Source organism: Dermacentor variabilis, chromosome 3 (genome assembly GCF_050947875.1).
Source record: "Dermacentor variabilis isolate Ectoservices chromosome 3, ASM5094787v1, whole genome shotgun sequence".
Lineage (NCBI taxonomy): Eukaryota > Metazoa > Arthropoda > Arachnida > Ixodida > Ixodidae > Dermacentor > Dermacentor variabilis.
In genome coordinates, this window is record NC_134570.1 from 102,164,439 (window position 1) to 102,190,209 (window position 25,771).

Consider the following 25,771-nt stretch of genomic DNA (forward strand, 5'->3'; position numbering starts at 1 on the left):
GCGTCAGGTGATGAAATAAGCTAACATAAGGTTCGGCGACAACAGACATCGGATAGAAGCATCGATAACTTTCCAGAAACTTCGGATACATGCAGGCGCGTCCCGCGCTGTGCGATTACATTTGGTAGGCGGCGAAACGTGGTTGCCCGATAAAGATAAGTACACGTGTCAATACCTGCTGGCGTTTGAATGCCAGAAATGGGAGAAAGTCTTGTGTTAAACAACAGAAAATTGCAATGAAAATTAAAGGAAGAACGGTCTCGTTATAATATTTGAAGAGCGTCGAAAAAATGCAAGCTGCATTGCTTGTCTCCAAAATGATAGGACAACTTCCACAAAGAAGCACAGCCTAATCAGATAAACCAACAACGCTGCAGATCCGTGCCTGCGTCCTCTTGGCTCTTGCCACCAGCGCTTTCGCTGGATACACCGGCTACGGTCTCGGCTACGGCGGTCTTGGATACGGCTATGGTCTCGGCCACGCCTACGGTGGTCTTGGATACACCGGCTACGGTCTCGGCTACGCCGGCTATGCTCCAGCAGTGCACACCGTCGCCCATGCTGCTCCCGCTGTCGCTACCGTTGCCCACGCCCCAGTCGCCACCTATGCCGTTGCTCCAGCCGTGACCAGGGTTGCCGCCTACCACGCCGCCCCTGCTGTTGCCACTTATGCCGCTGCTCCAGCTATCGCCACCTACGCTGCTGCTCCAGCCGTGACCAAGGTTGCTACCACCTACCACGCCCCAGCAGTCACCACCGTGGCTCACGCTCCAGTCGCCGCTTACGCTGCTGCTCCAGCCGTGGCTACCTACGCCGCTGCCCCAGCTGTCACTGCCGTTCACCACGCCCCAGCTGTAGCCGCTGTCGCTCATGCTGCCCCAGTTGTTGCCCGCTACCACGCCGCCCCAGTGTACAACTACGGTGTTGGCACTCTCGGCTACGGTGTTGGCCACTACGGCTACGGTCACGGTCTCCTCGGCTACGGACTGAACTACGGCTACGGCCTTGGCTCTCCCGTCCACTACGGTGCCCTTCTCCGCAAGAAGAAGTGTGAGTATACATTTTTTTTTATTTTGAATGGTACTTGAACTTAAGTACGCATTGAATATAATTCCATTGTGTTTCTGATATCAGCGTCTTGTCGAGGAAAAATAGGTGCTTTCGCGGCTCTGTTCTTAATTTATTGATAGCCCATAGCCCTATCTGTAACCCTCAAAATTAATTTAACTAACAATATCTTCCTTTTTTTTTATTCTGGCAGAAACCATTCATCTCTAACTTGTTTGAAGAAAAGGAAGATGGACACATCTACATCAGTCCTGTGCCCTCTTCGACCACGGACACAATTGTATAATAAAGTTGTGCTTCACAACAATACAATCTCGCTTCCTATTTTTTGCTTCCATGTTTAGCTACATCTGCTGCCGCGCATGTCAGGTGCCAATGCGCAGTTTTAGGGACTGATCGTCGCTTCGGTATGTTGAACCTGCATTGCGATTTCTCAGTTGCTTGTACCAGAGCGACAGCCCAGAACGTATAGCAATTTGCATCGAATGTTCGATGTGCAAGCATTAGGAGCTTTAAAGTGGAAAAAAGTGTGCTTATGAGAAGTGTCAAAATTCGGGCGCGCTAAAATAGAATTGTGGGAGTTTACGTTCCAAAACCGCAATTTGATTATAAAGCGCGCCATTGTGGGGGACTCCTGAGTAAGTTGGATCATCCGGTGTCCGTTAACGTGCTCCTAAATGTAAGTACAGGGGTGTTGTCGCACACCGCATCTATATATATATATATATATATTTATATACATATGTATATATGTATATACTGACGGTGGTCTGCTCCGGTGCAGCGTAAGTTGCACTTCGCTACTCGAAGAGGCCGGTGGCTCGATTGGCCTCCTACACAACACTTTGCAACGTGGCGAAGGCGCCTTAAATTTTGAATGCGAATCATGGAAGTAGTTCGTCGTAACGCTCGAGCATTTTCATCGCATTTACTGCTTAATTGCCAAAAGAAACTTTTTTATTAAAGCGTATTGTTATGTGAAAACAATGCGTAAGAAAAATTACAATGAAGAATCGCCTGCCTCAGACAGTTTAAGCGAGCCGAAAGCGGTAATGAAAACCCTATACCCTATCGGACTCCGAACCTACACTGTTGAAACGTACCTGAACCCGATACATACCTAAATTGAAAAAAAATACGGTTACCCGTTTGGCATGAAACAGTTTAAACTTATAGGCCCAGAACGGCCGCTCAATTGATCCACGATTCTTGGGAATTAGTTCTGTCAGGGCACCCCTCTATAACATTGTGACGACCGTCGGTGGTTCTGTAGTGTGCGAGAATGAGGACAGACGGAGGGTTTCTGCCGATAACTATGTCCACGTCAGTAGAGAGGCTTGTACTTTTGAACTGTGGCGTGCCAGTTTACTCCGTGGCCGGAGTGTTGTTTTAGTGGCTGCAGGAATCACCATTTCAGTGTAAGCTTCTTATTCTGTCGTTACGTCACTGAGAAAGAAACGGAAACTGGATAATATAACTACGTAAACTCCAAACCACGCACGCAAAAATACGCGGAGAGTAGAAGAAATGTTTTCTTCGAGGAGAGAAAACGCGAAGGCCAATTAAAGTAACCGCACAATTTCATGATAAGTATAACATTGCATCATTCATAACATCATTCAGAAGCATCAGTGTCCCTCCGCTGCTCCTAATAAGAAGTAGCAAACTGATTGAAATGCCAAATGCTAGGTTCTTGGTTTTCTGCAGGCTAGAAATATGGAGTTGTAATTAAAGGAACAAAAAATAAATTGGCGTTGTCTCGGAGACTACGACTTTAGGAAGGAAGGAAGGAAAACAAGAGGTAAAACGGAGAGAGGTTAAGCAGAATAAGTGTCCGATCGGCTCCTACGGCCAGGGGGATGGGGTAAGGGCAGAAAAGGTAACAAAACATGAGAAGAATAAAAAATGAAAAACAGAATGAAACGCACCAGTTCTCCTATTTCATAGTTTCTCAACGAGTCCCGTTAATTTTAAAAATCGCACTAGTGTTATTAAGGCAGCTCGGGCCGACGTAGGCTAGGGCCGAGGTCCCAGAAGAAATTCCGGCTTCCCTAATGGGGCGGTTGTCAACATTGTGAGCGTCAAACAACGTCAAGGGGAAAGTCAGAGAGGCTGGAATAACCTCATGGGTTACGTGAATGGAAAAGAAACCTGCCATAAGTAACTTCTGAAGGATGAAAACGAGATCAGGAAAGAAACAATTTATGATATCTCAAAGGGAAGCTCATTACATTTCGAGGCGAGATCGGGATGCCTTCGAACAGGCACCTATAAAGCGAGATATAAGAAGGAAGAAGAAGCATGTGCTTGATGCGGTAAAGCTAACGAAACTATGGAGAATGTTTTCTTAGAAAGTGAAGATGTCTACCCAGTGGTCGATTTAGGTACTGGCCTCCTTGAAGCGCTTGGGTTCAGCGACAGCAGTGGAAAAGTGAAACATGTCCGCAATAGGCATTACTAAGAGGCGATTGGAGGATTGGTGGAATAAAAGTAGGGAAACGGCAAAAAACGGAGGCGTACGAAAGCACAGGGGATGAGAAAATTTGGTTGTGTGAGTTCATCGTGTTTCTTTTTTATTTAACCTAGGTAGGACATTACGCAGTATAATAGCAAGAACTTGGTGGCACAGCCCACCACCCAGTTCCAAAGGGGATGTTCATAACATCCATCCATCCCTCCATCCATCTGAGCGCGGTGCTGAGGACTTTTCTTTGTGTATTAAAACGGCGAAACTTACAGAGAAGGTGCGCTATGCTCACTTTGCACCCGCAAAACATCACAATTTGGACTTTTGGCGATTGCGATGAGTTAAGAGTACGAATTTACATAAAAGCTGCTCAAAGTCATCAAGCGACAAATTAGAGTTATGTCCCGTCGTGGTAAGCCATGCGGAAGGCGGAGGTTCAGGCCAGCACCATGGGAACAAAGGCACTGGTTTGTAGAGTCTGCCGAATTCGATTGGGCAAACGTAAGCTCGTGAGCAAGCGCACGGAGCCTTCCCACTGCGTCTGTTCTTAACACCAGGGCAGTGACGCAATCGGCACTGGTAAGTGAAGATCGAGCGGCTGCATCTGCTTCTCGTTTCCAAAAATACCACAATGACTGGGCAACCGTTGAAATACGGTGCCATGTCCTTTCCCAACTGCTCGATCGTAAATTTCTCGTGTGTCCGCGAAAAGTCGTTCCTGGTGTCAACGGCGTCAGGCAGAGAGCAAGCTCTGGATGGCGGCCTTGGAATCGCAGAAGATGGACCATCTCTGGGGTATTTCCTGGTCAATCAATATAGTCGCTACACGCAGAGCTGCAAGTTCTACAGCCGTACTTGATCTCAAGTGCGAAGTCCTGAATGTTATCACTGTAGATTTTGCTGGGACAAATACTGCAACTGCTCAAGTGGAGTTCACGACCGACCCATCGGTTTAAACATGTAAGCAGTCACTGTGGACCTCATGTAGTAGCAATAATGCTGCCTGCTTCAATGCTGCTGATAGCATTTGTCCCTTATTCTTGATGCCTGGAATGGTAAGGAATACTCGAGGCAAACGCAGAGACCACAGTGGCAACGAAGACCGTGCTACCGGGACCTAACTCGATGGTAGCGATGTTCTGTGAGTAGTCAAGAGGCGGCTAAAACTGTTATGCGGCCTATTTTTTGGCAGGCAAGCCAAATGGTGAAAGCGTATACTTGCTATAGGTCGAATATGCATTCTTAAAGCGTCGACTGCAATGTAGGTTCATAAGGGTGCTCACGCGCTTTGGGGATCGTGCCTGCTGTTGACGCACACTTAGGGAGGCGGAGGCACATCAGAAATACCTGGGCTTGTACACTCTTGTTTGCGCGAAGGTTCGTTTTACTGGTGATTCCCAGCACGGAGAGGCTATATCTTAGGAACGTCATAAGTAATGCATGGTATAGCTGTGGCATCTATTGCAAAGATGGAACGCAAGACTTTTCACTGACTAATTTGAATACATCGGCTATTGCAGTCAACCTCTTCTTCGTGTGTGAAATATGGGGCGTCCAGGCCAAATCGTGGTTTTTTGTTGACTCCAAGCAAACGGTGCTTTCTTCGTAAGCAATTACTTGTCCACTAATTCAGATAATATATGGAGTCAATGTTTTGCGTGTAAATGGGACCAAGCAGCACTTTTCTGGTGATTTCAGATGCAGGCAAGAAGAAATTTGTTTGACCACCTTCTGTAGCCACGTTCCTATCGGCGAACGTGTCACGCTCGACGCCCAGGCACAGGTATTATTTGCATAGATGGATATCTGAACCATCGTTGGCAATGTTCCAACAAGGCCTAACAGTGCTACGTTGAAGAGCGTGGGGCTTGACACTCCGCCTTGCAGCACATCTTAGCAGTCTGCTCGTTTCAACCTCTGTAAGCACAAAGAGGGGCCCATCCTTCAAATGGCTATGAATCCAGCGAAGCACACGGCCACCAATGCGCACATCAGTCAAAGTCAAGAAACACACTGGTAGTCCTACATAAGTGCACAATCCAGGAAAGACAGGTCGTCAACCACTGATGTCATGCATTACCGACGCATATGAGCGAGGGACGCCCGCCATCACTGATTCAAGTGAAGCATGGCACCTCTACTGAAGCCATGCCCACTCGCCGAACTAGGAGACACGATTCATCTACCAACTACGAGTGGCCCCGCGGCTGTCTGCACAGAGGGCCAGGACTTGCAACTGCTCGCCATGCTGAGGTCCCTCATGAATGTTATGCATACATCACTGACGAACATAAAACCACGAATGCTCGCAGAGCATTAGAAGTACTGTACGTGATGATTCCAGTACATGCAAGTCTAGAAAAGCATCGCGGCTTGTTCACCGCTTTCGTTCCCAAAAGATGGCAAGCAGGCATCACTTTTTTATAGGAAAGCTGGAGGCCTCACTTCAAGAATATCGGATTTTTGACCTCTAATTTCTTACAGTGACGCTCTTAAGGGCTAGTTTCCTCACTATCATGTCAGTGTGTAGAAAAAAACTATAATCATCAGCAATAGCTCGAGCGTCGTGGTCTACTTCCAAACTTGTCCCGTTGGCACCCCTTGGCGCAAACTCGGGAATGTCGTCGTGCCACTGCCACCGCGTTCGTTATCGCCGTCTTATTCCACAGCTGGCTCGGTGGCCGCTCATCATTCCAGCGTAGAATATCACTTCTGTGGTCGTAATGGTAGGCGCATTTACGGGGGTATGAGTCATTGCTTAAGGGGGCATGAGCCATTTATTGTGTTACGTGACAGACAGATTAGATTTTGAAGCAATTTAATTTGGAAAAATCGCAAGCAGCATTGCTGGGCGGGTACTGTTAACCACGCCACCGAGCAAACTCAAGGCATCAAACGTAAGCGACGGCGGCGGACTGCGGGCATACTGTCACTGACGTCGCTCTCTCTGTCGCAGCCGAACGTGCATGTAACCTCATTAGGAACAAAAAGACGCCATCGATAATTCAGAAAGAGTTTAACCAACCGTCAGGATTTACCCAGTGATAAACACGAGGGCCGCACGTTTCAGCTTCGCTGGTCAACCGGCTCAAAGTTTTTTCGAACAAGTTTCCAATCATCGTCGTCTCCGAACCAAACTTTTAGACTACAATCCGGCTGTCAGACTATGAGGCTTTCTCATCCCCGACGTGTACTTTCCTCAGCGAAGTCGTCGTGTATGTTTGGTGTGACATCATTTGCACGTGACAGTCAACCTTGCCTCACAATGACGTCGAATGTCTGTGTTTAACTATAGAAAAAAGAAACTGACATTCACTCATAAAGTTGCACATATTTTTCCAACCAGTCGTTTTAATACGCAACGACTGGGTGCTTTGTTATGCGCAACACCTGGTCATAGATAGATGCTGGAGATTTTACCGCACACCGCCCACTCTACGCAGTTTGAAGATGGATTTCAATTGAAGAAAGCGAGAAGCATTTGCCTCGGACCGAGAAATTTCTTTTATCAATGACGGCAGGCCGATATATTTAAGGGGCCTGACCTACAGCAGCTCTCTGGACTTTGTCTCTCGGTATCTTTGTAGAGGTGTAAAGTGGTTCGCAGCCATAAAAACCCATGGAAGTGATCCCGTTTCTACCTATTTGAAGATCAAGGGACTGGCGAAGTGTCTGTCTACCGCCCTCCGTAGAACAGACTCGACGAAGTCCAGGTCCCATCTGGAAGACGCATGTCAGTAAGGCCACCCGTCATTCCTAAATAATTAGATTCTAAATGCATCGCAAGAGGCAATGTTCTCTTTTAGGCCTTCTCCAATGTATACAGAATACGAAGGTGAACTGAAAAGGCTTCGAGTGATTCGCCGACAAGCGGAAAAGATATACAGGTGCACGAAATGTATACACGATCTGAGGGAGCGGAGGCGGCATGGAGACATTACAATCTCAAAAGGGGAAATCCTTTTGCGAGTCCTTGGATCCTCGTAATCCTCAGTCCCATATATGGAGAACCCTGCGTGGCATGCAATCGTCTCCGCAACAGTGCCCCCTTTTAAGTTTCTTGCCCTGCTTCAAGGACGACGTGACATTGACGTTGCTGTGGACTTCCGAGCAAGAATTTCTGGCTTGCCGCCACTGCCTGCATCAACATCATGTGATGTCGTGGCATCTCAAGACTTGCATGAATCTCATGTTCTTTATGGAGGAGCAGGAAGCTGCGCTGGTGACTTGCAGGAATTCATCGCCTTGTCGCGACGGGATCAGAAACAAGGCACTTGAAAACCTTGACTAAAAGAACGAAGTGCATCTCGGAGAGATACAACAAATCCGGGCGCGAACGATTGATTCCGTATGTGTGGAAGGCTAAGTGCCTAGAGCCTGTAGATAAAAGTTCTAAATTTCCATTAGACTTGACATCGTACCATCCCGTCGCTGTGGCCAGTTTCATTGGGAAATTAATAAAAAAGATGGTGTTGGCGCACGATGAATGGTACACAGGACATAATGAGGTATATGCGAATGCAATGGCGGCCTTCCGGCGCGGTCGGTCATCCATGGATAAGGTGTTTAATTTGGTAATCTCTATTCAACATCAAAATGGCAGGAAACAGCGGTAGCCATGTTTTTCATGTCAAATGCGCATATGATCATGTAGCACACCAAGCAATCCTTGACACGACAACCTAACTTTGCGCTTTTTTGAGCGGAAGTATGTTTGCCTTAACAGCCCAAAGCAGGTGGCGACAAATTAGAAAATGACAGCAAGACTGGTACTTCAACTTCAAGCTTATCCCCGACAGAAGCACGACGACAGTATCAAAACGTATGCATGACGACAACTGCATGACGACAACACAATGATGCAATAGCCCGACAATGATATGAGGACAGTGGGATAAATTCGAGTGTACAACGTCAATGGCGTGACAACGACTGTTTCACGAAGCATGTATGACGAGGATGGCTGCATGACGATTCCATGACGAGAGTCTGATAATGAAGCTAAAGTGACGATGATCAAATGAATACGACGACATTGCGATGGCGGTGTGACAACGAGTGCATGCCGAATGCATGTAGACGATGACAGAACGACGGCGGCATGATGACAATCGGATGACAAAGCTGGAATAATGAAGATGCAATGACTACTACGGCATCGCAACTACTACGACATACTGAATGATTCAAGCTATTGGAAAACTTGGCTCACTGGGTTAGGGTAGACGGCGAGATGTCTTGATGACGAGAGCCAGATTGCCAACTTGGAATGATGGAGACGGAACAACCACGACGTCACCATGACCACAAGCACGTACGTTGTGGCCCAAGCTGGTAGACAACTTTGGGTCACTGGGTTGGCGTGAGTGGATAGATAGATAGACAGACAGACAGACAGATAGATAGATAGATAGATAGATAGATAGATAGATAGATAGATAGATAGATAGATAGATAGATAGATAGATAGATAGATAGATAGATAGATAGATAGATAGATAGATAGATAGATAAGCTCCAAATGGCTAAAGTAGGCAAAATCGCTAATCGCAATTAAAGGAAGAAAACGCCAAAGCACACAAATTGTCAAAGGTACGACAAAGTGATCGTGACCATTATCGGGAGACATAATTACCTCACTCAATTCATAAGTAATGATTATATGTCTGCAACGAAATTGCACAGCTTTCACAACTTTTCTTCCTTTATGTGAGAGTACTAGGCAGAGATTAATTTTATTGCATTGGCATTCCTTGCCTAGTGAAGGTGTTTGAGCCTATCTATCTATCTATCTATCTATCTATCTATCTATCTATCTATCTATCTATCTATCTATCTATCTATCTATCTATCTATCTATCTATCTAGCCCCTTACGCCGACCCAGCGGTGCAGGTTATCTAACAGCTCGGACGACTAGGTATGTGCTCGTTGTGGTGATGCTGTCGAACTCGCTCAAACATCGTCCTTAAGAGGAAGCTTTAGCTCGGGCCCAACTCCGACGCGGCCTATTCAAATGCATGTAAAACGCAAAAACGTTTTTTTGTAAGCTTCTGGACTGATCTTCATGAAATTTGTTGCATTTGAAAGAGAAATTTAAGTTCTAGTGACTGTTGGAAGCGGAATTGTGATTTAGGACTTTAATTTCGGTAAAAATATTTTCAAATATTCGAGAGGTTGAAAGTAACGGAAGCAGTAAGTTTACAAATCAATAGCTCTGTCTCAAGAAGAGATATCGCGCTTCTGTAAACGACATGCATTAGATCATTGAAATCGGACAAATTTGATATGTCATTTTACATATTACGTGAATTTTTTATATTGTTTACGAGGGTTCTGCAAAAGCTGTATTTCCTTATTAATAATGTTTTTAGATACATGTGGAACATATCAATTTTGTGCGCTTTAGATTTGCTATTAGATGCAAGTCACAGAATTGGGATATCTATTTTGGTTGCTGAGGTACGGAGGTGCAAACTTGGTACTTTCGTTCTTTAAAAATTTTCAATTCTTTATAAATTTTTAATAAATAATTCACAACCTAAATCAATAATTCGAAACCCACAGTGACTAGATTATAAGTTTTTTCTTTTAAATGCAACAAACCTCGTCAAATTAGGTACAGTGGTTGCCAAGAAAAACGAATTCACCTTTTGCATGTATTTATATAGAAGCACACGAGCTAAAGCTTCCTTTTAAAGCTTCCTTATCTGATTCGTGTCACGATTCTCGTCATACGCTCCTTGCCACCACACTGTGCTACTTCCCTTGTTATGCAATCAGCGTCAATCCGTCATCATTGCGTCGTCGTCACACAATCGTCCGCATGCATTCGTTGCCATACCGCGGTCGTGATTTCGTCGTCGTTCCATGGTCGTCATTCTAACTTCGTTATCCGTTTCTTGTCAATATAGCTTTGTCATCTGACTCTCGTAATACGGTCATCGAGATGTCTGCTGCGCCGAGTCAGTGACTTATGTTTTCCAAAATCTTTAACGACTAGCTATGTGCTCGGGGACTCAAAGCTGTCGGGTTCATTGCGTCGTCGTCATTCCAGCTTTGTCATCCTACTGATCGTGCCGTTGCCTTCAAGCCATCGTCGTCACACATCCGTCATTAACTCGTCATAGTGTCATCGTGATGTTGTCGTGTTCGTTTTGTCCCCGTCGTTCTAACTTCCTCGCCCGACTCTTGTCATCCCGCCGTCGGCGCGTCATCGTCCTCAGACAGTTGCCGACGCACGATTGTCGCTATTTTTTCATCGTGACGCCATCGTCGTAAATTAATCGTCACTCCAAAAAGGCAAAGCGATTGTCCGTTGTCCTAATATCATCGTGGTGGTGACATCATTGTCAGTATATCTTCTTCATCCGGTTGTAGTCCTACTGCCGTCGTTACGCCACAGTTACGCCAGTGACCCAAGTCGTCGTCACGCTATTCACGTTGACATGGGTCACTGTATATGCAGGTCTGAATAGGCACCACTTTTTAATGAAGCTTTTTAACACCTGCTTGAAGCACTGGCTACGTGCCCCAAAGTGTGTGCTGGTCTTCAATGAACCTTTTTGATGCCAGCTCGGGTCATCGGGTATGTGCCAATCAGTATGTCATCATCATAATCATCATCATCATCACAATAAGTATATGTAGCGCTCTTCAATGAACGCCTTTGATGCTAACTTGAGTAACTTGGGTCATCGGGTACGCACCACTAGGAATATGCCGGTATACAATGGATGGATGGAAAAATAACTTTATTTTAAATCCGGCAAAGCTTGACGACCGGCGCTCAGGTCTCTCATGAGGGGGCTCGAGGCCTTGCCTCGTCGCCGACTCTTGGGCCTGCTGGACAGCCCACTCTTGCGTCTTGAAATTGGAGCTGCGCAGAGCGGCAGCCCACTTCGACGCAAGAGCCTCCGGAGCTAATGCCATTGTAGCTGATATAATACGACACTTCCACAACATGTGTGAGAACGTTCCTCTAGTTTCCTGACATAACTTACAAAGAGCACTCGGGTATTGCGAGGGGAAAATGTGCCGCAATCGCACCGGACTGGGGAAGGTTTGTATCTACAGTTGTCGCCATGCGAACGCCTGGCGACGTTTCAGTCTGGGGTGAGGGGGGGGGGGGCAGTAACCGCCTGCATAGCTGGTAGTGCTTGGATACTGCGCGGCGGTCAATTCTCGCGCAGAGCGGTGTGCTACCTCGTTCAAGTTAGGGGAGCACTCGTCGGGGGGGGGGGGTGAGGGGGGGGTGACGTGCGCTGGAAACCACATGATGGCAGTGCTATCGAAGTGCTGTCGACCAACTTTCCTTAGAATCTGAAGAGCTTCAGAAGAAATGCGCCCCTGCGCGTAGTTGCGAACTGCGGATTGTGAGTCGCTAAGGACTGCCTCGCAGAGAGGGTCAGTAAGCGCAAGCGCAATCGCTACCTATTCCGCTGTTTCTGGGTATTCCGTTGCGACACTACACGCGTGCATAAGCCAGGAGTTAACGTCTACGACTACCGCTATGAACCGGTGTTCTCGTGTGTATTCTTCCGCGTATACCGAATTTCTGCTTCGCCTTGGAAGGGAACGGACGTGTCATCGGCGCGCTCCCCAACCACCGAGACGACGCGACCATCGCCGTCCGCCCTTGCCCGGGCCGCTTTCGCCGGGAGTCATATGGGAAGCGGCTTTCTCGCCGTTTCCCACCGACCGCTCGATGGCTCTTGCAAATGAACCGCCCGACGTACCTGCGCGTCCCGGACCCTCGCGGGTGACGGACACGCGCCGCCAGGACCTTGACAACATGGATTTTCAAGACTCCGCAGCTCACAACCTCACGACACCAAAAGGACCCAGAGACCAGAACGCCGGGACAGAGAGCCAAATTCAAACAGATGGGGATTGGCAGACGGTCCTCACGCTTTGGCAGAAAAAAAACGATCCGAAACAGAAGAAGACCAGAACACTGGAATATTCGGGGACCTTGAAGAATCAGCAAGTTTCCGCTGGTCAAGCAACCGGAAAATCTAAACACAAACCAGAATACAGGCGGCTACCCCCCCTGCCAAAGGATGATTTCAAGATAGTGGTGCGACCGCATCAAGGGCTACCGGCCAAGAACCTGACTTGTCCACTACTGGCGGATGCCGTGATTGCTGCATGCGACGGGAAAATATCAGGTGAGCAATTTCTGCTCAGAATCAAGCCGAGCTTCAACATCTTTATTGTGTCCACGCCGCACCAGACAGTGGCGGACTGCAGTAGACGTATTGCAAGGCTAAATATCAATGGTCGGCCTCACTCGGTCACCGCCTACGTAGCGACAAGTGACGGGACAACCAAGGGTGTCATTCACGGCTTGGACTCGCACACGACGCCTGAAACGCTAAAAGCGAATCTACGCATACGAACGCAAGGGGTTGAAATTCTCCAAGCGCGCATGCTCCGTAACACTAAAACGGCCGTTATCACATTTTTTGGAGGTATTGCGCCGCGGTACGTCTACTACAACGTCGGAGAACTTGCTTGCTATCCCTACAAAATCACCACTCAGGTGTTCAACGTGTGTCACCAAATTGGTCACCGATCGGACATCTGTCCTCAGCCGGACACTCCGTTATGTCGTACATGTGGACAACGGGACCCTGTAGCCGGACATGAGTGCGCTCCCAAGTATGCAGCCTGTGGGGAGGGTCACATGACAGAAGACCGAAGTTGTAAGAAACGTCTCAAACCCCAAAGCAAAAGAATGCCGAGGGCTGGCGTTCAGCGGACTACCCGGAAGGACAGCTCAACGAAGCCACCTCAACGCCTACGTTGGTTCAGTTCCCATGATGGAGAATCCGCATCGAATCCCTCGCCGGAGGTATCAGAGACTCGCCGTCGATCAGGTCAAGATCACGGACCCAAAAAAACTCCAATCCCAAAAACCCACCTCATTCCCAATCACCAAAATCGCCTAAATTGGGGGCTTTCGGCACTGTGACCAAGCAAGCGCCACAAGATAACACGGTAAGCTGGTCCCGAGTCCTTTCTCCTACTGCTCCTGTAACAGAAAATCCCGAATATCGGAAGATCATTAACGTGAACAAGCTTCTCCGCGAGCGCCTGGCAGAAATTAAGCGAGAGTTGGCCTCCCTCAAAGCTAGTCGCTGTACCGAAACGAACAAAACAGCACTTACTAAAGCAGCAGGCACGCCTCTCGAGGTTATAACGACGCCGAATTCTATGGAGGTCACACTCCAACAAGTTGTGCATCAATTACAAGCTATGCAAAACTTGCAGCAGCAAATGTACACAGAATTTCAAAGCCTAAAAACTTACGTCGATGAATCCGTGGCCAGTGCAAAGAGCGCGGCCCGTAAGCGAGCCAGCATTAGCCCCAGTGCTCAATCTAACCGCCGTCCGCGACCCATACCGACCTCGGACAGCGAAAGCACTATTCATGGCGAGTAGAACGCGAGCCCATCACGAATATCTCGAAATTTGGCAATGGAACTGCCGCACCATCCACAAACTGGCGGAAGCTCTACAACAATACATGAACACGGTGCCAGTCAAACCTGATGTTATTTGTTTGCAACAGATCGGTAACAAGCCGGTCAGATTGACTGGCTACTACACGATATCCCACCCAGAGTACCCTAAGGACGCGACGATGGTGCTCAAGGACATAGCAATCAGTATAGATTATCTGGCGACTAGCAGCACCAACCACCAAATTGTAATAACACTACCGCACAAGCCTAGCAAGGCAAAAACCATAATCACGAACGTGTATAGTCTACCTAAAGAAAGGAGGGCCGATTTTGAGGCCATCATTCGGTACGTCATGTGTCACTCCGGCACCTAGGATAGACTACTGCTTCTTGGGGACTTCAATGCTCCTCACACCAGCTGGGGCTACCGAACAGACACCCCCAAAGGCCGGGAGCTCGAGCGACCGGCCGAAGCATATGATCTCCAACTCATCATTCTCCCTCAAAACCCAACGAGATTAGGTAACAGCGTCAGTGCAGACACCTTTCCAGATCTCACATTCACAAATAATGTCGACGGGGTATTCTGGACCAATCTAGGAGAGAACCTAGGCAGTGACCATTTCATTATCAGCGTGTCGGCAGGCTCACCGAAAATTCGGTGACCCTGTGGCGAGGTGGTAATCACGAACTGGGTAAATTATCGCAATATCCCCATGCCAGAGATATCACCTGAGAACGCTGAAGAGTGGGCAACACACATTCGAGACACTCATAAAGCAACATCTAAGCGGCTAGGACTCACAGCGGAAACTCCGGTAGTTAACAACCATCTTCTACATATGGGAGAAGCCAGAAGAGGGCTAACTAAACGATGGAGAAAACAGCGACTTAATAGCAAACTGCGCCCCAAAATTGCTGAAATATCCGAGCGGGCAAACGCTTACGCACAGCAGTTAGAGACAGCGAGTTGGGCGAGCTTTTGTTACTCACTTCGCGAAACGTTACACACCTCCAAGACATGGGCGATACCTCGCAACATAATGGAACCAGGAAAACAAAAACGGCCAATAACCGCACCCTTCAAAAACTTGCCGGAGAATTTTCAGGAACAGATCAGGCCCTCCTCACTAAGCTTAAAGAGAAGTACGTAGGAGCAGTAATCACTCCCCCATGCACCTTGCCATACCAAGGGCAAGAAAACGCGGTGCTAGACGCTCCGATAACTAAGGCAGAAGTCTTCGCGGCAGCGCAAGCTGCGAAGAGAAATACTGCTCCAGGACCAGATCAGCTCACTAATGCTATGATCCGGAATCTGAGCGACGAGCACCTAGAAGAGCTTACCCGGTATTTTAATGAACAGATATGGGAGAGGGGCGCAGTTCCACAACACTGGAAGGAGGTCAAAATCGTGCTTATTCCGAAGGTAGGAAAACCTCATGATCTACAAAATCTCAGGCCGATAACACTAACCTCCTGTCTTGGTAAATTATTTGAGAAGGTGATCCACAAACGTCTCACGTCTTACATTGAAGACCGCAACCTATTTCCCACAAACATATTCGGCTTTCGCCAACATTTGTCGACACAGGATGTTTTCCTGCTACTTCGCGAAAAAGTTCTTTGCAACAACACGGTTGGTGCGGAACATCTCGTCCTGGCTCTTGATTTGAAAAGCGCATTCGACACTATTTCACATGAACTTATCTTATCTGAGCTAAATGACACCGGTTGTGGACAAAGAATCTATGACTACGCCCGCTCTTTCCTGACCTCTCAAATCGCGACAATAGGCATTGGCACTACGCGCTCAGACCTTCCTCCCATGCCCAATAGAGGTACACCGCAAGGGGCGATACTCCCCCCCTTCTTTTCAATATCGGCATGAGACGCTTAGCCAAAACACTCGACGTCATACCTGGGCTAGGGTACGCGTTATATGCAGACGATAGTACCCTATGGGCAACCAGCGGGTCGTTAGGACAAAAAGAAGAAATGCTGCAAGAAGCAGTGACCATTGTTGAAACCTTCGCTCGCAGCAGCGGAATGAGCTGCGCTCCCGATAAATGAGAATTTATCCGGATACGAGGTCGAGGCCGTCAAACTCACGAGCCGGTCAACCTCTTTCTCGGAGACAGCCAGATAAGGGAGGTCCAGAAAATGCGAGTCCTCGGACCGTGGCTGCAAAGCAACAAACGAGTAGACCACACCATTAAAGCCCTTAGGACTACGGTGAAACAGATCTCCCGTATGATTCGTAGAGTAACTTATCACCGAAAAGGTTGCAACGAAACAGAGACGATCCGGCTCGTTCAGGCTTTTGTGCTAAGTCGTCTCAGATATAGCCTCCCTTTCCAGGACCCCACGAAAACAGAACTACAGGCCCTAGAATCGTTGATCAGAACGTCGTACAAAGCTGCTCTCGGCCTACCACAGGGGACCCCTACTGAACGCCTGCTGGCCCTCGGGATTCACAGTAACTACGAGGAGCTACGGGCAGCCACACTCATATCTCAACAGGAGAGGCTTAGCTTAACCTCCTCTGGCAGAAAATTACTTTGCCGCGTAGGTTACCCTACTCGTCCACAGTATGCGAGAGAAGAACTCAAATCTCTGCCCAAAGTCCTTCGTGAAAGGATCATAGTAGCCCCAATCCCTAAGAACATGAGTCCGAAATACCACCGGGGACGTAGAAGTGCTCGAGCTCGAAAGTAAATGCAGCAATTCGGTGGAAACCCGGATACAGTCTACACAGATGTCGCTCGATGTGGTGTTTAGAAGTACGCCCTCGCAGTGGTAGGAGCAGCCGCAAATCAAGGGCTTGTGACTGGCGCCACGGCTAGCGTTGCATCTGCGAATACCGCAGAAGCTTCAGCCATCGCGCTAGTTATTAAAACTAACGACGCTCTAGGACAATCATCGATAACTCTTACAGATTCCCAAGTCGCATGTAGACTCTTCCTCACCGGGAGGCAACCACACAGCACCGCTCACCTATTAGGATCCAACCTAACGACGAAACACATGATCATCTGGTGCCCGGGTCACGCATGACTCGAGGGCAATGAGAGAGCGGACGGCGCAGCTCGTGCTTTTATCAACCGAGCGGCCGACCACTCTGACGAAAACCCCTTCTTACCACGAGACATCCTTGAGCACCAATGGCGCGAGCGAAGAAAGTGCAGTCCACCACACCCTGACCTATCCAGGCAGGACTGTTATGACTGGTGCCGAATACAGACGCACACATTTCCAAACCTTTATTTGAAAAATACCATTCGCCCAACGCTGTACAGCGTTCGCTGTCCTTCGTGCGGAGGCCGGCCAACTCTCGCCCACATTACGTGGGACTGCCAGAACAGGCCACCCAAAATGAATACACCAAAAATAGCCGGCAAACTTTCCGGAAGGGAGCAGTGGGAGACTTGGCTCGCCAGCGAGGATCGGGAGATGCAACTAGCGCTCCTCGATCAAGCACGGCGGACCGCTCGAGCCAGTGGGGCCCTGGACTAGGGGTTCCACCCACTCGCTTACTCCATTTTTTTTACATAAACGTTTTGATATATATTCCGCGTCTACGAAGTTCGTAGTCCTCTTTCCACCCAAGGAGCGCAGCAGTACCTTCACACGGGCCTGGCGTCGGTCCTGTTTATATTCAAGGTGCATGTTTCAAGGCATAGGCCGCTATACAACGACCAAATATACCCTTTCAAACTTTACGATGCTGGCTGGAATTTCACCAGCGTCACTCTGTTTCTTTTAGGATAGCAACCCGATGCTTCAACAAGCTCCGCCACAACTGCACTGCATATGTCCGATATTTGAATGAATGTCTTTCACGCCAACGCTCTAGCGAGCTGTTACACAAAATGCATGTGTATTTGCCGTTTTGCAATAAAACTCTCGTCATCTACTGTCGCTGAGCATCTGCCAGAGGATCGGAGGAGAGCGAGGGAACAATTCCCAACGTTAGGGGGCATCTGTACGCCACGTTTCTCAAATCGAAGGCCACGTGCGCACTTCACGGCGCAGCGGGTGCAGAAAGAAGCGCGGAAGTGGAGCCCGGTTTCTCAGCGTTCACACGCACCGGCTCACAACGTATTTCAGAAATAACGAGCTTACTTCGCAATGTCGCCTCTAGGCGGTGCCGAGTTTTCTAAGGGAAGCGCGAAAGAGGCGTCCTCCTGTTGTACACCTCATGCATAGCTCGCTTCGACGATGGCAATATGTTGTGTCACTTTATTGATTCAATGCTTTCAATGCTAAACCCATTACCGTCCACAATAATCATGGGATACGTTCTGCCGAATTTTTGCTCGTGGTATTGCACCTGCTCCAACATGGATTACCACAAAATAAACTGTGGTAAAAAGAGAGCGCAGCTATGGGCACGCTATGGCGCTGTGCCTTGTGCTGAACACATAAGTGACCCCACTGCATCAAATGGCTTCCTTCAGGTGCATTCCAACTGTACGTATATAAGATTCTACTTTAATATTTGATATGAATGTAAATACAACCAATCGCAACCTCTAATATTCCAAAGCCTCCATGCCCGCCTCGTCCAGGCAAAACTTTCGATAGCCGCGACTTGGGATAACCTAGACTTGCGATAGCCCAGTGGATAACTCTGCACGCTGAGCCGTAGTGGGATAAAAGAATGTTAAATGCGCTGAACCATTTCGGGAACAGTTTCAGTTTCGCAAACCACTTCGCTAACCGTCTTATTTTTTAATATATCTGCAAATTGGAAGGAAACTGGCGTGCGTCGAACCCAAAGCACTTTTTTTTTGTTAGAGACCTCACCTTATCCACGCTTCCGTTTCTGGCCACCTGCGACAAGTTGGAATGTTGGGCACGCCCAAGTCAGCCAAGAAATTCATCAGCCCGTTCGGTTAACAAAATGAGCAACGCACTTTTGTATCCGTTTTGCTTGATATTCTAACAGATGTTTTGTTGAGTCAACATCGATATATTACTTTGCTGATGGGAATTCTACACAGCATACTAAAGTGAAGGCTACATAGCATGCTGCATGGCATGGTTACACGGCTAATCAGACATTATCACTCGGAATCTTCAACTCCCTACCTAGTAAGAACTAACATTTGGAATGTTTCCCCCGTACTACAGTTAAATAGAACACTCTACTATTCCATTGTTAAGGAGTATTTATTATTTCGAACCCATAAGCTATACATATGTTACACTTTCGGAACTGAAACACCATTTTTTGTTTTCTTTAGGCTTTGGAAGGATTTATTTTCTTGTCTTGTACACTTACCTTTCCTGCTTACGAACTAGACGGACCTGCAGTATTCTGTAAATAAGAAAGTCACAGTTCCGCCCCGAAAGACAAGCAGTGATAACTATAGCAACGTATTCTAGAACTGCACCAAGCAAGCTTTGTACACTTATCGGAGATAAAAAATGTAGTAAGCATTATCTTACTCCTTAAATGTACAAGTACTGCGTTACACATGCCACTGGCAAATATGAACTTATTTCTCTCGTTCCCCACGAAACGAACAATTCGCTGTCACAACGCTGGGGTCATGAAGAGAAATGCAGCGCGGAGCACAATGTTCCTCACGTCCCTCGCTTTGCCGGCTCTCGCAAAGTTGAGATTACGCGACCTTCAACAATGTAAGTGCTCAGGAACCCAGCGCGCACGACGCCGCCAGCCATGTGACTCGCCCTTTACCTTTGCACTAGCATCTGATTAGCTCAAAGATGCCATGAATGCGCTAAGATTATTCGTTTAGCCGCGCGGGCAGCCATATACAGCCATGGCAGGAACAGGAACCCTGTCCCGCTGACCCCGCGCCCCCCCATAACAATCCCTAACCTCCCACATTCGCCCTTGCATGGGCTTCATCATGTGACCTCTAACTTTACGGGCCTGGAGAGATCACGCGCATCAAATAATTATCCTTCCAGGCTCACGCTTGCATGCTTCTCTTCGCATCCATAAGAACTGAAGGCACTTTTACTGTATCCTATTGCAAGTTACTTATCTGCAAGATCATTCTATGTACTAACTGACGATGGCCCAACTGCGCGACGCTATACCCGCAGGGGCGTTCCTCGAGGCGGTGCTCTCAGCCCGACGCTACTCAACCTCGCTCTTGTTGGACTTGCTGAATACTTGCGAACTACCATCAAAATTTCATTATACGCAGACGACCTCTGTGTTTGGACTTCGGCAGTCACACGTCCTCAGATACGTGCGCGGCTTCAAAGAGCGGCAACATTGACAGCGAGCTACTTGGCTAAACAAGGTCTCAACATATAACCAGAAAAATGCGCACTAGTGACATTTACTCGCAAACCAATGATGCCTTATGTCATCTCAATCAACGGGCGGACCATTTTCTATGTCAGAACCCGCAAATTCCTTGGCGTAAATATTGACCGAGACCTCTGTGTAGCCCACACGTGGCCTACATGAAACGGCGCCTGACAGCAACCTCCCAGTTGTTTAAATATTTGACAGGAAAGACGTGGGGGATGTCAGTAGACGCAGTGCGGAAACTCTACAGAGTACAGTGCTCTCTTTCTTGTTTTTTAAGGTATAGTATACCTGTACAGAACAACACCTGCAAGACAAATATTCGTGTTTTGGAGGCAGCACAAGCTCAAGCACTCAGAGTTTACCTTGATTAGCCCAGATGCACTTCAACAGAGCCAACTATTGCGATTGCGCGGGACCATCCAATGCAAAGTCACATTACGGTGGAAGCCCTGAGAACGCACATCAGACATCTTGCGCGTGCCCCCTATCATCACCTTGCGACACTACCTTCAGACAGGCAAAAGCATCATTCCCTAACACTATCGTCAAGTACAACGACAAACTGCCCTCGGGCTTCACCACTGCATCTAAGCCATCAATACCGCCTTGGTGCCTTATCAGCCCCACAGTCCATCTCAGTGTACTAGGAATCGGGAAAAAGTCTGAGCTGTCATCGGCCGTGCTGAAACAACTGTCTCTGCTTCTTCCGCACGAAAGGTACGCGGACAGTGTACATATTTATAGTGATGGTTCCACAAAGATCCAGTGTTCGCCCACTGCTGTGGTTGTCCCGGAAAGAGCTATTACGATCAGCTTTAGGACTGAACACCCAACGACATCGAAATCTGCGGAACTAGCGGCTCTTCGCGCTGCACTTTGTTTCGTCAATCGGGAACCGCGGGCCATTCGAACAGCTCGTATTCGTTATTAGATCCTACTCCATACATCACATGAGATAGGACACCACGTGACGTTTCAATGGCTACAAAGTCACTGCGGCGTCACAGGAAACGAACACGGTGATAATGCCGCTCGCGCAGCTCTTGAAGACACACCGGAAGAGGCCATACCACTTTCACGGTCCCACCCAGCCAGCAGACTTCGAATTCTTGCACAGGAGATCACGCGGTCTCTATGGTGCACACGAAGCAGCCAGACCAACCGGAGCAATCGTCAATACAACCTTCCCCTTTGATGCATCTCTGAATGCCAACTGGACCCCGCTGAAGAGAGGCCACTCTGCTTTATCACTTATGGCTAGGGCTGGCCTTCACGAAATATTACTCATTTCGCATTGGAATGGCCGACAGCGCTCTCTGCAATGCCTGTCTTTGTGAAGAGACGGTAGAACACATACTGTGCGACAGTCCTGAATATATTGTTCAGAGACAGTCCCTGGCGTACGTTGTAGCGCACCTTGACAAGAGACCGCGCTCAGTTGCAACTATTTTCCCATATCGCCGACAGAAGACATCACAGCTGAAGGCGACGAAGGAAGTACTTAGGTTTTTGAAACAGACGGGCTTGGACAAGCGGCTGTGACAGTGATGTCACGTACCACGCAAGAGTGACGGACTTTAGCTGACGATGTGTGTGCTGTGTTATGTGCTCTCTCTCTGTCTCCTTCCCATCTTTCATCCCCCCATCCTGATCCCATGTGTAGGGTAGCAAACCAGTTAAGCTAAACTGGTTAACCTCCCTGCCTTTCCTTCTCCACTTTTTCCTTCCTTGACTTGATCCTGAAAATCGCGGTGGCGCGATAACTTTGGCGAAAATTCCCCTTGAGTGTCCGTATAGGTGCTATCGCAATATTAAAGAAATTATGGTTTATCAAGGGCGGGTACGGTAAAATGAAGTTTCTGAATTAGCTCCCAGGCCAAACATCCCTCGCGACCAGGTTGGCCGAAAATGGGTAACTGATCTCATGGCGAACGTATGATCATGGGTAAGATTATCATCGGCTAGCGTAACGCAGCCACGTGTTATGACTGCTGAAGCTGCTGCTGGGTGCTCCTACAGTATCCTTTAGGTCTTCGCTTATTACCTGCGCAGAATTTATTTGCCGGGATCATAAATGTTTCAGGTGGCACCACCATTATTTATATTGCGCAGACAAAGCGCACATTATTTGCTTGGTTGTATAGTAAAGGCAACGCTCCTGCTACCAGTTTGCTTGCGCAACTGTTCTCTTTACCGGGAAAAGTATGCGGGGAGTGCTACATGCTTCGCATTGTTATCAGGAGCGCTTTATAACCAATTACGTGCTTCGGATGCTTAGTTTGTGCCTGTTCTTTGTTGAGACCTGTGCTGTTCTGTACGTTAATTGTATGCGTGATTCCACAGAATCTATGCACTGTTCGCTTGCCTTAGCCGACTGCTTGAAGCTACTGTCTGACGGGGGTACGAGCCACTGGTCCTTGCCCTGCACTGCCGCCGGGATCGGCCCACATTTTTGCTAAAGGACGCGGACACGATAAATGCCTACCAACTAAAGGGTAACTCCTTGGTTATAAAAAAAAACGTGATGGCTGTGAGCTTGCTCATAAATATTCCAGTTTGTTACCAGTGTCCAGATTTGTGGAAAGTCGTTTTAAAGCAATATACAGCATCAGCGAAAACATCCGAGGCATTTCGACTGCATGCCTTTATCAGCCTATATCGCGGTTTACTAAGCGTCCAAAGGAGTGCGTCGCCTAAAGCGGTCGTTAAATAAACGAAGAAGATGTCGGCGAACAACTTTTGTCCACATTTGTGCGCGCGGCTATTTTTCCTTCATAATGCTTTTTCTATGAAAAATACATTTTTTTTAGCTCTTCAAGTACTTCGACACTACCTTTTAAAAACAGTCACTCATGTGCTTGCCTCTTTTTTTTCCTTTGATAGTGAAATATTACTCGATATTGGCGGAGAACTCAGTTTTGCTTAGAAGGAACAGCCTGAGTCAAACTCTAATAACAAAATATAGATAGGTTTCCTTCTATTTCCTACAATATTTATATTCCACTAGTGTAATGTATTCTAAGCCACGAATATCACTTTCTTCAAGTTTTTGCCACGCACAGTGCTATTGCTGAAGAACTTTACGGGATAACAAATATGGTTTGGTCAAAGCGTATCTCGTTAAACTTAAATAAAGGCGCATTTAAAAAAAATGTTTAACATATCAGATACCCAGAGGTTGTTTCGATCCCGTCCTAGGGTTCGTGGGCCAAAATCGGGCATCACACGGAGGGTCGCTGACATGTGCCCCCAGAGTGGCTTTAACGTGGTACCTGGCCTGCGCTATACTGGGGCGTCGCACTAACCTGGCTAAGCAGACAAATGCCTCCAATGTTAAATAAATTTTAAGCACGTCGGCTGGTGCCATCCGGACCCCGAAAGATGTCTCTAAATTCCAACACGCTACTAATTTGAACTCGGCGATCCAGGTTACGGAAAACCCGGCACGTTTAGATGCCTGCTAGCAATATTTCGCCTATCGTTCCTTCCAGGCACCGTAGAATGATTGCTGGCGAATATGAGCAATTGCTTACTATGATAACGCGGGCTTTTACCTGAAGTTTTCTTGTATGTGGTGCGATGGATGTATCAGCCGCGACGTTGAACTACAGCTGAGAAATTCATCTTTAGGCGCTATTTTTGTATGCATCGAGAAGACCGTTTTGTAATCTCTTCCTCTAAATTGTTTTTTGAGTCAATTCGTCGCTTCCCCCTGTAATAAGAATACCTGCATTAGAGGGATTATATTTAAAAGTAAAGGTTCCGCATGCAGACATGAGCGTATAGTAAACCACAGAATGTGTACGGCGACATAACACTCTGTGCTCCCTGGCCCAATTTACTATCTTTCCATAATACACTATTCAGTGAACACGCTTTCATCAAGTTAGAAATTTCGTTTCCCAGCGGAGATGTTAGTGCGAGAGGAATCGCGCTCAAGGACGTTACATGACAGTTATAACGGCAACTACATTATGTTTCCTATCATGCGTCATTATAGCCTATGGAAGAATGCGCATTCTTGCATACACAAAAAGAATAGCTAAATAGTTTATTGTAATTTGTACAAATGCTACAGTCCCCCTTGATATATGTCGCCTTCAAGCATCAACACGGCATCAAAAATGGACAAACACTGATCGCAATATTTTGTCGAATTCGTTTTTTTTTTCAATTGTGACCATAGTGACTAATAAACATTATGATGCAAACTGTGGAGATGGGAAATAATATTAGGTATGTCAAAATATAGAATCAACGAACTGAATCAAGTACGTTATTTGAGAAATAGCGGTCGTCGAATAAGAAATGAAAAGCCCAGTGTTCCTAATTTTTAAGCAAAGTAAACCAATATTTGTTCACAATTCGATTTGAAAGCATAACGCTGATTGTAGCACATAATACATCCATGTATTGTGCCATTTATCACTAGACAATGGGGCACTGTACAAATATCACCATAAAGAAACAACATCTTTGAATCATCTGGTGCACCCTGAGAATGGCAGTAATCGAGCACGGGAAGAGCAGCCATTAGACGCACGTAATAACGTGGTTTATTTGAATTAGATAAGTGTGATACTACAACCCCGCCAAGGAATGCAAGGATGCTAAGTGTGACCAGGTAAGGATTTGCGTTCTGTAAATCAGGAATGTCAATTCGAGAATAAGCAAAGAGCGAAGCGTTCATATTGAGTGGATGGAAATTTTGAATCCGAAGTTTGTTGCTGTGAGCGATCGCTCAGACAGCAGAGGCTCTCCACCGCGACCACTCTTCTTGCGTCGGGATGCGTCCATCAAGAATACAATGAAGGTTGCTATCATTTGTATATGAATAGAAGTGAATAATAAAGGACATCAAATAATGAATCCACAAATGGAATACAAACTGAATAAGCGTATTCGCTTTGTATTACAAGTTTACATTATTCGAACATAACTTTGAGCTTACAGAGGTCATTCTATGAAGCATATCAAATACCGACCTCAGGTATTTAAATTATCATTTCGAGATAATTATCTTGCGTAACGCACATTGCCGACGAGGGAGGGAGTGGTGAACTGTGTAGTTCCTAAACAAAGTTGCACAAGAAAGTAAGTTAGAACAGTTTCTTTATTTATATTTTTGGTGGCGGGGTACAGTTATACGATAACGTTTAAGTATTGTTTGAGTTCTAACTTGAGTAGTACGGTCATAAATCATTTACAATTGGTTTGGTGAAACACTCACAACTGAATACTCTCCATAGCGTATAAAAAATTTTGTGCCACGAATGTATGCATTGCCATTCTCGTGCTAAAATCAGAATTTCCAGGTATTAAAGCTGCGTTGCAAGTATGATATCTTGAGTCATCATCATCAGTCTGGTTACGCCCACTGCAGGGCAAAGGCCTCTCCCATATTCCTCCAACAGCCCCGGTCATGTACTAATTGTGGCCACGCCGTTCCTGCAAACTTCTTAATCTCATCCGC

At 47.1% G+C, this 25,771-nt stretch overlaps 1 protein-coding gene across 1 annotated transcript in view; it reads left to right on the forward strand.

The window, feature by feature from the left end:
- The window catches only part of LOC142574644 (uncharacterized), a 69,384-nt gene that overhangs the window by 19,166 nt on the left and 24,447 nt on the right, over window positions 1–25,771 (forward strand). The window contains exon 2 of the mRNA XM_075683683.1: window positions 378–1,050. Coding sequence (XP_075539798.1) covers window positions 378–1,050 — 673 coding nt within the window. The remainder of the gene's footprint in view (window positions 1–377; window positions 1,051–25,771) is intronic.